Source organism: Amblyomma americanum, chromosome 3, assembly GCF_052857255.1.
Source record: "Amblyomma americanum isolate KBUSLIRL-KWMA chromosome 3, ASM5285725v1, whole genome shotgun sequence".
In the NCBI taxonomy this organism is placed as follows: domain Eukaryota; kingdom Metazoa; phylum Arthropoda; class Arachnida; order Ixodida; family Ixodidae; genus Amblyomma; species Amblyomma americanum.
The window spans coordinates 132,723,158-132,734,334 of NC_135499.1; the positions used below are offsets into that span (position 1 = coordinate 132,723,158).

At 43.8% G+C, this 11,177-nt stretch overlaps 1 protein-coding gene across 4 annotated transcripts in view; it reads left to right on the forward strand.

The window, feature by feature from the left end:
- The window catches only part of LOC144124932 (galactosylceramide sulfotransferase-like), a 42,890-nt gene extending 34,146 nt beyond the window's left edge, over positions 1-8,744 (forward strand). For all 4 annotated transcript variants that reach the window (XM_077657894.1, XM_077657891.1, XM_077657893.1 and 1 more), the window contains one exon: positions 8,644-8,744. In XM_077657894.1, the coding sequence (XP_077514020.1) occupies positions 8,644-8,701 (58 nt within the window). In that variant the 3' untranslated portion in view covers positions 8,702-8,744. The remainder of the gene's footprint in view (positions 1-8,643) is intronic.
- Positions 8,745-11,177: the final 2,433 nt, after the last annotated feature.

Sequence of the window (11,177 nt, forward strand, 5' to 3'; positions counted from 1 at the left end):
CTGTAGTGCCCATACCAAGTATACAGAGCCACAGACTCGAACGCAGAAAATTAGGTACTTAGAGAGCTTTTCAGACCGAAATCTACAGCTTAAACAGTTTCACTAAAGCTTTTTTACGGTTCGGTTTGTTGCAGGTGAGACACAATCTCTCTGGTTGTTGTGAGTATGTTGTGAGGTACACATGCATTTACCTAAAAAACGCTTCAACGCAAGAATGTAACTGATTCCCTGTGAAGCCGCATCGCTGAATACTGTGAAAACCGTGATCAAACGGGAGGCTTAATGGCAGCGGTGCGTAAGTTTGGTCATGTTGTGAAAGGGTGGTTTGGTTACGATTGTACAGTACTCACGGATTGAAATAGGACATTCGGAGCGCGTGGCCGTCGCTTCATGGAGCGCCGCCCGTAGACGCTCATGGAACCAAGGTGGTGCATTGTGGTATGGCGCGAGAGGGAGAACATCTACAAAGCAGAATTGTTCCTTCCAGCAGCCAATGAGCCGGCCTGTGGTATACCACATGCCTGCGTGGCACTGCAAGGCTAGCGCTCCGAATGTCCTATTTCAATCCGTGAGTACTGTACGTGCACTCCTAAAGCTAACGCGAGGGTTCAGTGTTTGTCAATAAGGCTTCCTACCAATGTGCGCTTCAACAGCTACTAATTCAGATATCAATGTGAAATGCTTTTAGCGCGTCAGCTGCGTAAACAAGGGGTGCGTTGAGCCTAGACATCAGTTACAAACTTGTGCTATGTATTGCACTGCCACTACACAGAAAGTGGTAGCCTTCCCATTTCTATGCACCATGCTCGTCGACACTCATTACTACAGATGATTTTTATCTTAAATGCTGAAAGTTTGTGGGCTCATTTATCTATCTACCGGGTTTTAGATACTGAGAGGAGTCACTGTAGAGTCGTTCGAAGGCAGTAGCTTCTTACAACACGGAACTACTTTTTGAAAATTTCGTTTTGACAGATTTCTAGAATTTCTTACGCAGTCCTTTCCGACACTAAACCTCAGATGGCGCCGGAACTTTTCGGTCCGAACCAGACGATGACGACTCCCACTTGGGGTTCGTTGTGTATGTACATGAAGAGGATGCTGCGGATAGAAAAAAGTAAAAGAGAGATATATCATGTGCACAGGCGCCTGCCTTGTTTCCGGTTAGTGAATAACTTGCGCCATTCTTTGTGTACCATTGTGAATTAAAAAAAAATGACGAATTATTTTTCACACCACCGTAATTGCTCTTTTTTTTTATTGATACAGCGGTCTTGTTCAAGATCATAGTAAATAAAATTGCCGGTTTTGTGTTAGATGCGTTATAATTTTTTATTTCTAAAAATAGGGAACAATCCAAAGTTATTACGATATATTGAAAGCCTAGGTGGGTAACTGTGTTGTATGCGAGAGATCGCACAGCTGGTGTGGCAGCTATATTTCAATAATCATATGTAAGAAAAAACAGTTTAAGAAAGCCGCTGGCGGTGGCAGCTTCAATGTGATGCCCCGCCGCGGTGGCTCAGTGGTTAGGGCGCTCGACTACTGATCCGGAGTTCCCGGGTTCGAACCCGACCGCGGCGGCTGCGCTTTTATGGAGGAAAAACGCTAAGTCGCCCGTGTGCTGTGCGATGTCAGTGCACGTTAAAGATCCCCAGGTGGTCGAAATTATTCCGGAGCCCTCCACTACAACACCTCATTCTTCCTTTCTTCTTTCACTCCCTCCTTATCCCTTCCCTTACGGCGCGGTTCAGGTGTCCAACGTTAGATGAGACATACGGCCCCATTTCTTTTCCCCCAAACCCAATTATTGTTATTATAATAAATGATTTGTGATCTAGGGACCAAGGTATTCATGATGCATAACATCTGAAAGAAAAATATTTTAACACAATAAGGAAGCAAAAGCCGACATTGTAATTGTCATGAACACTGTTGTCAGCTGTCAGCTGCCGCCAGTGACATCACGCTACTATCTAAAAAGTTTATTGTTTAATATAATTTGGTCACTAGTAGAATTAATAAGCTGTAGAGTACACAATTGTCTGGATGAAATTTTATGTGGGCAGAAAGATTGTCAACAATATAGCTTATGAAGAGCAAAAACAGAAGGGGATCCAGTACGGACACCTGAGGCCCGTACTTGTTTCATTGATTCAGATTATTATGACAGAGGGTGCTTTGAAAGTAGCGCATGATTGCAAGTGGGAACACAGAAGTAGCACTGAACAGTTAATCATCTGGATCTACGAAGAAGGGTCTCAACTAGCGTTGAGTGCAGGCTAAACTGCCTTTGAATTTATGATGGAGCAAAAAAAGTAAGAAAATCCAATTTACTGCGTTCATTTCACTGATTCTTATTAGCGATAAAAACGATAAATGTGAACTAATGATCAAGGTCACTTACATGAGAAGTAGCTCACAGGGACAGCAACCGCAATCAAGACTAACCATGCAAGCATGCTGTACCAGGGGGTTGAGAGAGCGTAGATGTCGGGCAGTAGTCCAGAGCTAAAAGGCAGACAGGCAGGAGATGACTGATTTTTAAACAGCAGGAAAGTGAATAATATTTGCACAGCGTTTTCTTCGGAAATCAAAGAAGAGAAAGCGCAGAAGGACCCAGTCGGAGGAAAACCCGGCATTGGCATCGATGTGAGTGGAAAAGTTTGATTACTCGAGAAGGCCGTGACGTCACACAAGACATCCCACATGTTAAAACATTGTATAACTTGTTATCATGAGGACTTAACATTACTCAAACATTATCATAAAATGTAATAAAGTTAAGAAAATTAATTGCGCTAAAGAAAACTTGTCAGGAGATAGAATCGAATCTCTGGCCCATGGGTCACGCGACAGACACGCTACCAGAACGCCACCGAGGTGCGTTTGTTCAATTGGGTTAAAAAGAGGTGTGTGTCAGTGTGTATGATCACCTGATCTCATATGTACGGCATTTGGTGAAGTATCTTTGACGGAATTCAGATCACCGACATTGACGACCAACAGCAGTGGGAAGTAAGCGTTGACGACAGTGGAGAGTACGAGTGGGAAGGAGGGGACAGAGGAGAAGGACATTGGAAAACAATGTGCATGTATGATGATGCCCAATAAAGATGTATGTGATGGTAATAACCGCGTCAATGTCTGAGATGAACTGACGCAAAGTTACCATTGGCGCAGTAACGCGTACATTTTCAGTAAGGCTGGAAGGGGGGTGGGAATCGCCTAAATTTGTCTGCTTACTTGGGTGCGGCGTGAGAAGGTACGGGCGCCTTTCTTATGAAGTCTGTGAGATGTTACTAGTTTCTTTCTTGCTGGGCCTTCTGAGATCGTTTCGAATGGCTGGCTCTTCAAGAAGCAGAGAATGTCACGTATACCTTTGAATTGTTATAAATACGTTCAACAAACTTCCGGGCCAAGAGTGCCAAAACATGGTTTACATAGAGCGCTCCTGGATCACCAAGCGTCGTTACTGGGGCTTGTGATCATCGGCGAGTGCTCGTGCCAAAGTCATTCTCGTAACAAATTACATGATTGGAAGTTTTAAATATTTGGTTTGTGAAGGTGAAGTACCTGTCTTGTGAAGGTAAAGTAAAAAGTCACATGTAGTTTCATGCAGTGCGCAGAGGCATTTTTCTTGCGCTAAACTGATAGAACAGAAAGTTAGCGCAGTCTTGTTTCGTTCTTTCCGGTTCGCCAGTTTAGGGCTAGAGAAATGTCTCTTCTCTCCAGTAACAATCTAGCCCCGGTATCTTCCTTATCCAAGTGTCATGTTCTAGGTATGTCGGCTCTGTCAACAGCCCAAGTCGTTAGCTGAGTCATCAAGTCAAATCAAATGGACAGCTTTCTCACAAGTTTAGCGCGAAAACTTTATACACCACACTTTTTACGATGATATAAGGCCGCCGCAGTTCCTCAGTGATTATGGCCCTCGCCTGCTGAACCGAAACACGCGGGCTCGATCCCGGCCGCTGTGGTCGAATTCCGATGGAGGCGAAACTCTAGAGGACCCGTGTACTGTGCGATGTCAGTGCACGTTGAACAACCCCAGGTGGTCGAAATTTCCGGAGCCCTTCACTACAGCGTCCCTCATAGCGTGAGTCGCTTAGGGACGTTAAACACCCCAGGAATCATAAAATGATCCGTCTACAGGGCGAGAGATGACACTGCTCAACTGCCAGCCTTAGGGTGCTTCGATACCAGAGCCGCCGTTCAGGGTGGAGACAACGACAACTTCAACGGCGCCGCCATATTGAATCATACGGGATCAGCTGCACTAGCGTTCGTTACGACACCGTTCATGCCCTCGGCGCGCTTCAGAGTGCTTCGACTTGAACAGTCTTTTTCATCAGTATCGCACTGCGCATCTTTTTGCTCATAATAGTCATTTTAACATCCGAGGGTCGAAGACGTAATTGTACGAGTTAATTTTAGGTCCCCGAGTGATCGAGGTTGAACAATTAGTGTGCCGCCTGTTGGTTTGAAAAACAGGCTATCAAAAACGCGATGTTTCTTCCAATAAAAAATTTACTTATTTTTTTAATTTTTCGTTTTAGTTCTACGCCAGTTTGGTTGTATGCAGTTAAACTTGAGCTCTGTCAGCATTCAACGCCATGTGACGCTATGCGGCTTATTCCTAGGGCCGCAGTTCACGATAGTCACAACAGGGAGCTCAACTCGTTTGACGTATGTGGGTGTTCGACCGCCTGCATTCATAGACGTCAGCAAATAGGCGAACGACAATTCTGTGACAGCTGAGTGGGGTGAGGTTTCCATCATTGTCGTTAACCTTTCGTGAAAAGTCCAAAGGAGTGTATTCGGCTGAGAGATGTGCGATGTGTTCCATTCAAGATGAATATGAAGAGAGCACTAACATATGTTTTGTTTACCAGATCTGTGAGCGAAAAAAGCCAACAGCCACTGAAATCAAGATGAGCATAAGGCAATCTTGTCGTCAGTTAACTAGGGTGTCGAACCGGAGATGGTCCGGTTCGGTTCGGGTTCGGCTCCGGAGCGACATTCCGTTCCGGCTCAAACAGGTTCATACAGTTTCTAACAGGTTCGAGGCCAAGAAAAAAAAACAAGAACGAAGAAATATTTTACGCCCTCTTACGTTTTTTTTTTCATTTTTGCTTTTCTGCTAGGCAGCGGAACAATTATTATAAGCACAAAATTGCGATTTTTTTCTCGACATGATGCGAATAAGCCAACTTCACTGAGCGATTAACGATAAGGAAGGCTAGTAAAAGCGAACGCCATCAACTGCGACAAAAAAAAAAGTGCCAGTAGCTTGGTAGGCGTCCTATATTATCATTGTGTTTATAGTGATAGTTTATTCCCGTAACAAAGATGAAGGAGGCAGGTAAAAGCTGTGCGAAGAAATGCATCATGATAAGGGCCCACAGTTACCTCTACAAGGCGACAGCAAGCATTTCGAAAGAAAACGTACTATTTCTTGTTTTTCTATTCACGTGCATAAAACATTTAAAACATTTAAAAAGATCCAGAGCACATGTATTAAACAGAAAATGGCAGTATTTAAAATTTAAGTGGCATTTTTTGTTCTCTTTGATGTTTTGTTGTCTCATACGTCATGCTTAGGCTTGAAGGCGGCTTGCGAAAACGCAGTCAGAATAAGGTATTTATTACCTGATTAATTATTAATCGAAAAGATGGGTTAGACTTTGGAGCTACAAAACTGTTCCACAGCGCTACTCTGATGACCCAAATAAAGCCGTTTCCACCTAGCTGGCTTTCTGGTTTTTACGGTGGCCTCCTCGGACATGTCACCATGCGGACAACTCAATGGTCTGCTATTTTTTTCTAAATTTTAGTGTGTTTTTTAAGAGCGGAACACTGGATCTTTTTCGTGAGCATAAGATAATGGGCTAGTCGTGTAGTGAATAATCATTCTGATAATTTCCACTCGTTCTCTTTTTATGTCATGACAGATAGGCTCGTGCAGAAGAGGTAGCAATGATTACTGTAAATAAAAAGTAAAAAAAATAGCACCCGTAAGGTATTGCATTTTTGGCTTGAAATATAACTGTACTTACGGTTATAGCAACGGACATATATATTCTATTGATCTTAAACCTCTAGCAGCAACAGCCCGAAATTGTTAATTTTCTAAAATTTTGAATCGGTTGGTTCAGGATTCAAAGCAGTTTTCGAAATATGTTCGCAGTCGGGGAAGAAATCGTAGTTTGGTGCCAGCGATAAAAAGTGGCGATTGATTGAATACGATAACGCGCGAAGGGCGAGGCATTTAGTAGATATTTCTTGTCAGTGTTCCCTTCATCCCGCTCGCGAGGTCTGCATATTCCTTCAGGTGGTGCTGATTCGATTTGTGAGGCTTGTTTTAGGGCAGCAGGTTATTGCGTAAGTTATTGCGTAATGTGAAACCGACAGTTGCAAGCGGTCCACACAACTTGCCTGCGCTGACTTACCTGCGACTTACCTGCTGCAGCGGGTACTTCCCTCGTTTGCCTGAGAAGAGTTTGCAAAACGAGACTGACAACCGACTGAAAATCGACTCGCGCTGTCTCTGTCCGTAAAAATCGGTCCAGCAATTTAGTGGTGGGCCTGCCGCGGTGGCTCAGTGGTTAGGGCGCTCGTCTACTGAGCCGAAGTACCCGGGGACGAACCTGACCGCGGCGGCCGCGTTTCGATGGAGGCGAAACGCAAGGGCGCCCGTGGGCGGTGCGATGTCAGTGCCCGATAAAGATCCCCAGGTGGTCGAAACTATTCCGGAGCCCTCCACTACGGCACCTCTTCCTTCCTTTATAATTAGTTATAATTTTACGAACTTCCTTTTCGAGGTGATGTGCTCCGCTATTCTTTCATTGTCAAATCAGTCCATAAAAGGAATGCTTCACCGCCACATGTTGTTAATGTTGCATCAAATTAAGCCTTTTTTTCACCTGTTAACAGCATGATTTTTTTTTGTATATCTGGAAGTGACATACGTGCTGTAATGCCTGCTGACAACGCGGGTACCAAAAATAATTAAATAAAAGTGCTTCTAGCGTCTGTTCATGAAAGCTTCATGTAGCTCCATATCAAAGTGTCCATTTTTGACACCTATGTTTCAGTGGGCCGCTGTTTATGACGTTCAGCAGAGTTCTTCTTAGCTGAGGCTTAACGTAGTTGAAGGAACCATCGCGAATTCTTTGTTTTATGATCAGCTTAACCCATTCAGGCCCCAATTCTGATTTTTATTCAGAACAAATATTTTTCAGTCGAAATAGCATATCCAGGCCTTAAAAACGCCAATTCTTCAAGAAAAACGTTAATCGGTAATTTTTCACACGCACGTAGGAAACTTCTTACAAACCGTTAAAATTGTTGGAAACCCTAAAATTAAAATATCAGGATTTTTGAACTTAAAACTCCAGGGATGGTGGAAACATTTTCTACTTCGAAGACATGTACAAGGAATGATATTGGGAAAACAACTTCATATAAGCACTGGTGGCGAACTCTGCAAAAATATGGCGCTGGACGTGCTACCACTGTTTTGAATATATTATTCACTGCGCTCACTAACTGGCATAAAAAAGCACCATATTTGCTAAATCAAGAATTCTAAATTCACCTGAAATAGCAACAACAACAGAGAGAGAGGGGGTTTATTGACAGGAGAGGCAGAGAGGTTGGCCTGAAAAATGAATATCTGGCCTGATACTCTGCACTGGGGATGGGGAAAAGGAGAAAAAAGAGGGTCACGATGGGGGGATGATGATACACTGAGAAAAAGGTCTGAGTTCGCAATGCACACACTTGTGAAGAATGTGCCTTAACGTAGTGTGCCTTAACCTGTTTTGGAGTTTCAGCTCAACCAAATAAGGGTTACTGCCAGCCCAATTTACGGCGCTGCGGCACGGTTATCTAGTGGTTTGCTTTTTCATGCTCAGGACAGCATAAACAGGCTGTTTTTTGCCACCAGACTTACCTCTTTATTTTTTGTTTGATAATGTTCTCTTTCTTTCTTAATGGCCGTGAAAGGACAGGTAAATGTGCATTTATATCTCGAGTAGAAATTAGCACCTTAGGTTCCTGAATCTTCATTCCTGGGTCATGAGGAACGTTGTGTACTCCATAACGCCGTGGAATCCATGTAGGTTTTGAGAGCGAGGAGTAGTTGGAGAGTTTTGGCGAAGCGGAGGAATATTAGCGTTGACGTATACAGGGATACGGTACGCCTGCTGCGCATAGTTACAAGATGTGGAGCAACGCAGGGAACATACTACCTGCCGCTTCGCGTACGCAGCGAGCGTATGTTAATCCGGTATACGTCTACGCTAATACATACCCGCTATGCTAAAACTCTCCATTGCCTTGACTGTAGCTTTCACTACGTGCTTTAAAGAAGAAATACCAGATATTTTGGAAGATTATTTTCATTCGTTTATTTCAGACAAATCATATTCGCAAAAACGATGACAGCCGAGAAGCCGAGTGCTGACATTAGATAAACTGACAAAAGTTCCGATGTGATAAGTGTCACTTATGACGTTCACCGACAGCAATGAAGTAGAGTGGGCAAATTGCACGCGCCAGGGCCAGCAGCATTATTCTACATGAATGCCACTCCAACGAAAATAATGCGCGCTGACCAGTATATTTATCTCTTTCCAGAGTCATGGCATTGAGTGGAAACGTGGAACCTTGGAAATGTTTGAAAATGTCGAAGTGATGAACTCTGTGCGCTCAAGGATAAAGTGTGTCACTGTCATAGCACAGCAGCTGCGGCTACCTCAAAATGGATGTACCGTATATGTCCGCAAGTGCATGTGTAAAAAAACTGTTCTTCTAACGCGCGTCGTAAAATACAATTAATTCGAAAAAATCTGACCTTATGTATCACGTGTCTACCGTTGTGGAAAACCTCAAGTCTTCCCGCCAGCTTATCGTTGTTAGGGAATGCCCAATTGGAGATTTTTTTTAAAATAACACTCCTAAACTGACTGTCGATCATGCCGCGTGCGAACAACGACATTTGCGGTACTGCATAAAATGGACGATCATCGATGTCCGACGTGCTGGAAAACTTTTAGCGTTGGGTACGCAACTTGTTTTGTCCTGTAAAAAAAAAGAGAGCAAAAATAATTACCATGGAAAATACAAAAGAAGTCAAACACAAGTCAATGCAAAAACCCTCGGAGAATAATAAGCAAGCCAAAAACGACGATACGGTGGTGCAGTGAATTATGGAAAGAAAAGTGACATTCTATGATGCTTGAGGTGCTTGGATTTATGTGACCACTGTTTCACTCTAGTTGTGATAGTGGTGCAGGCAGTACGCAAGTATATTTATTTGACTGTATGCCGCGCTATATACCTTGTAATTGTGATCTCAAAAAGACTTCTCGTTAAAGAGGTACGTCACTAGTAAACAAGAATTTGACAGTAAACTAAGCAGAGCCTTGCTTCCCTACCAGCAGAAAAGACATATGAAACGTATTGCTTTTTGACGCCGCAACCTGAGCAAGTATGTTTTCATTCGCGAATGAAATTCTTTCAACCCGTTCGCTTGGGAAAAAAGTATAAACGAAGCAATATGCCGAAGATCATACCTTCTTTCGAAATGCCTAGGAAAGATTTTTTTTCTTAACCCATGGTCAGTAGTGATTTGTTGTCATTATCTACATGGCGTATATGGCAAGCATATATATTTCATATTTGCGATAACATGCACGCACTTAAGGTTGGCTTGTAATAGGGGAGTAATTACTCATTATGATCCTTCCGCACGTAGCCGTACGGTTACAGAGGTCATTTATACACCTTTCTCAGAAAGTTTGCAGTTAAATAAAAATTTCTCCTGGTCCGGTGCGCGAATCCGGGGCCATCGCTTCACCGAAGCAGTCGATCTACCAATTGAGCTAGCCGGGACGGCAAGCTTATGGTAGGGCGAGAGCGAATTGATGAATAACTCGAAGTGGGAACTGTGCTGGTCAAATGTTATAGCGACTGCTCCGGTGAAGCGGTGGTTCCGGTTTCGCACACCGGACCAGGAGGATTTTTTTCTTTAACTGCCAGGTTTCTAAGAAAGCTGTATAGCTTTCCTCTGTAGCCGTATGCTGCGTTTGGGTGGACGACTATGAGTAACTACTCCTTTATTACAAGTCTACTCTGCCCGCGGGGAATTCCCCTAAAACAATTGACAAACATTAAGCTTGGATTAATTTAAAGTACGTTTAAGTAAGCACACAGAACAATGCCCCCCCCCCCCCCTCTTGACGATGTTCTTCAAGACAGCTTAAATAAAAGCAGGTTCAACCAAGTGCGCATTCCTGTTCCGAATTTCTCGAAAGCGTTGACATTTCTGGAAATATGAAACGCAGTTACTTAGGGTTTACTTATAATTGTCTTGTTTCTAGCTAGCAGTCCTACGGATTTTAACCTTAACGTTTAAGTCTTTTCAGTTCCCAGTAGTCCGACCACGGCGCAAAGCACTGAAATGAATTACAGGAAGCTCGTGCGTGCTATGTCAACGCCTTTGTTATTTCAAAGCCTCGGTTTTTTCAATTGTCGCGATGTGGCGCCTCTTATGTGGACCGGTGGCTTGCGTCATAGCGCAGACCTTCTGGAATCCCCGCAGAATCTTCCGCTACAAAACGTCTCATCGCGAAGAAAAAAAAAACAGGAGAAAATTTGTTCTCCCTTTTCCCGTAGGATGTCGCTAGTTGTGAGGTGCTCTCTCCTCCTCCTTGCTCCTGCGGAGTAGGCACCAGGGCTAGCGTACGGCAGACGTGAAAAAAGGTAACTGGAGTTGGCATCATATGCCGAAAACGGCTGATTTGGTTGACATCGAAACAAGGAGCCCGCGTCGATTATGTATATCCTTGTACCAATGCGAGCGTTTTATGCTATGCGGTCTGTTCCATTGAGCGGTGCAAATACTGCTACTTTCTGTCATCGCGTTGGGATCCCCATGAACATTTGGCGACAAAATGTGCGTAACTGCCAAGCGTGCAAAAATAAAATAAAGCCCGGGAAGGCTTTCTCTTTCTGCTTATTGTTTCGAACTGTTGATGCCCTCTCTTATTTCGAGAAATCAGAAGAGCTGGGTGAAAGGTGCAGATGTAGTTGTTGCAGTCCTATGCGGAGAGCTCAGCAAACAGCCACTGCACTGACGGAAGCTCACTGCGCAGCCGCCTGTTACTCTT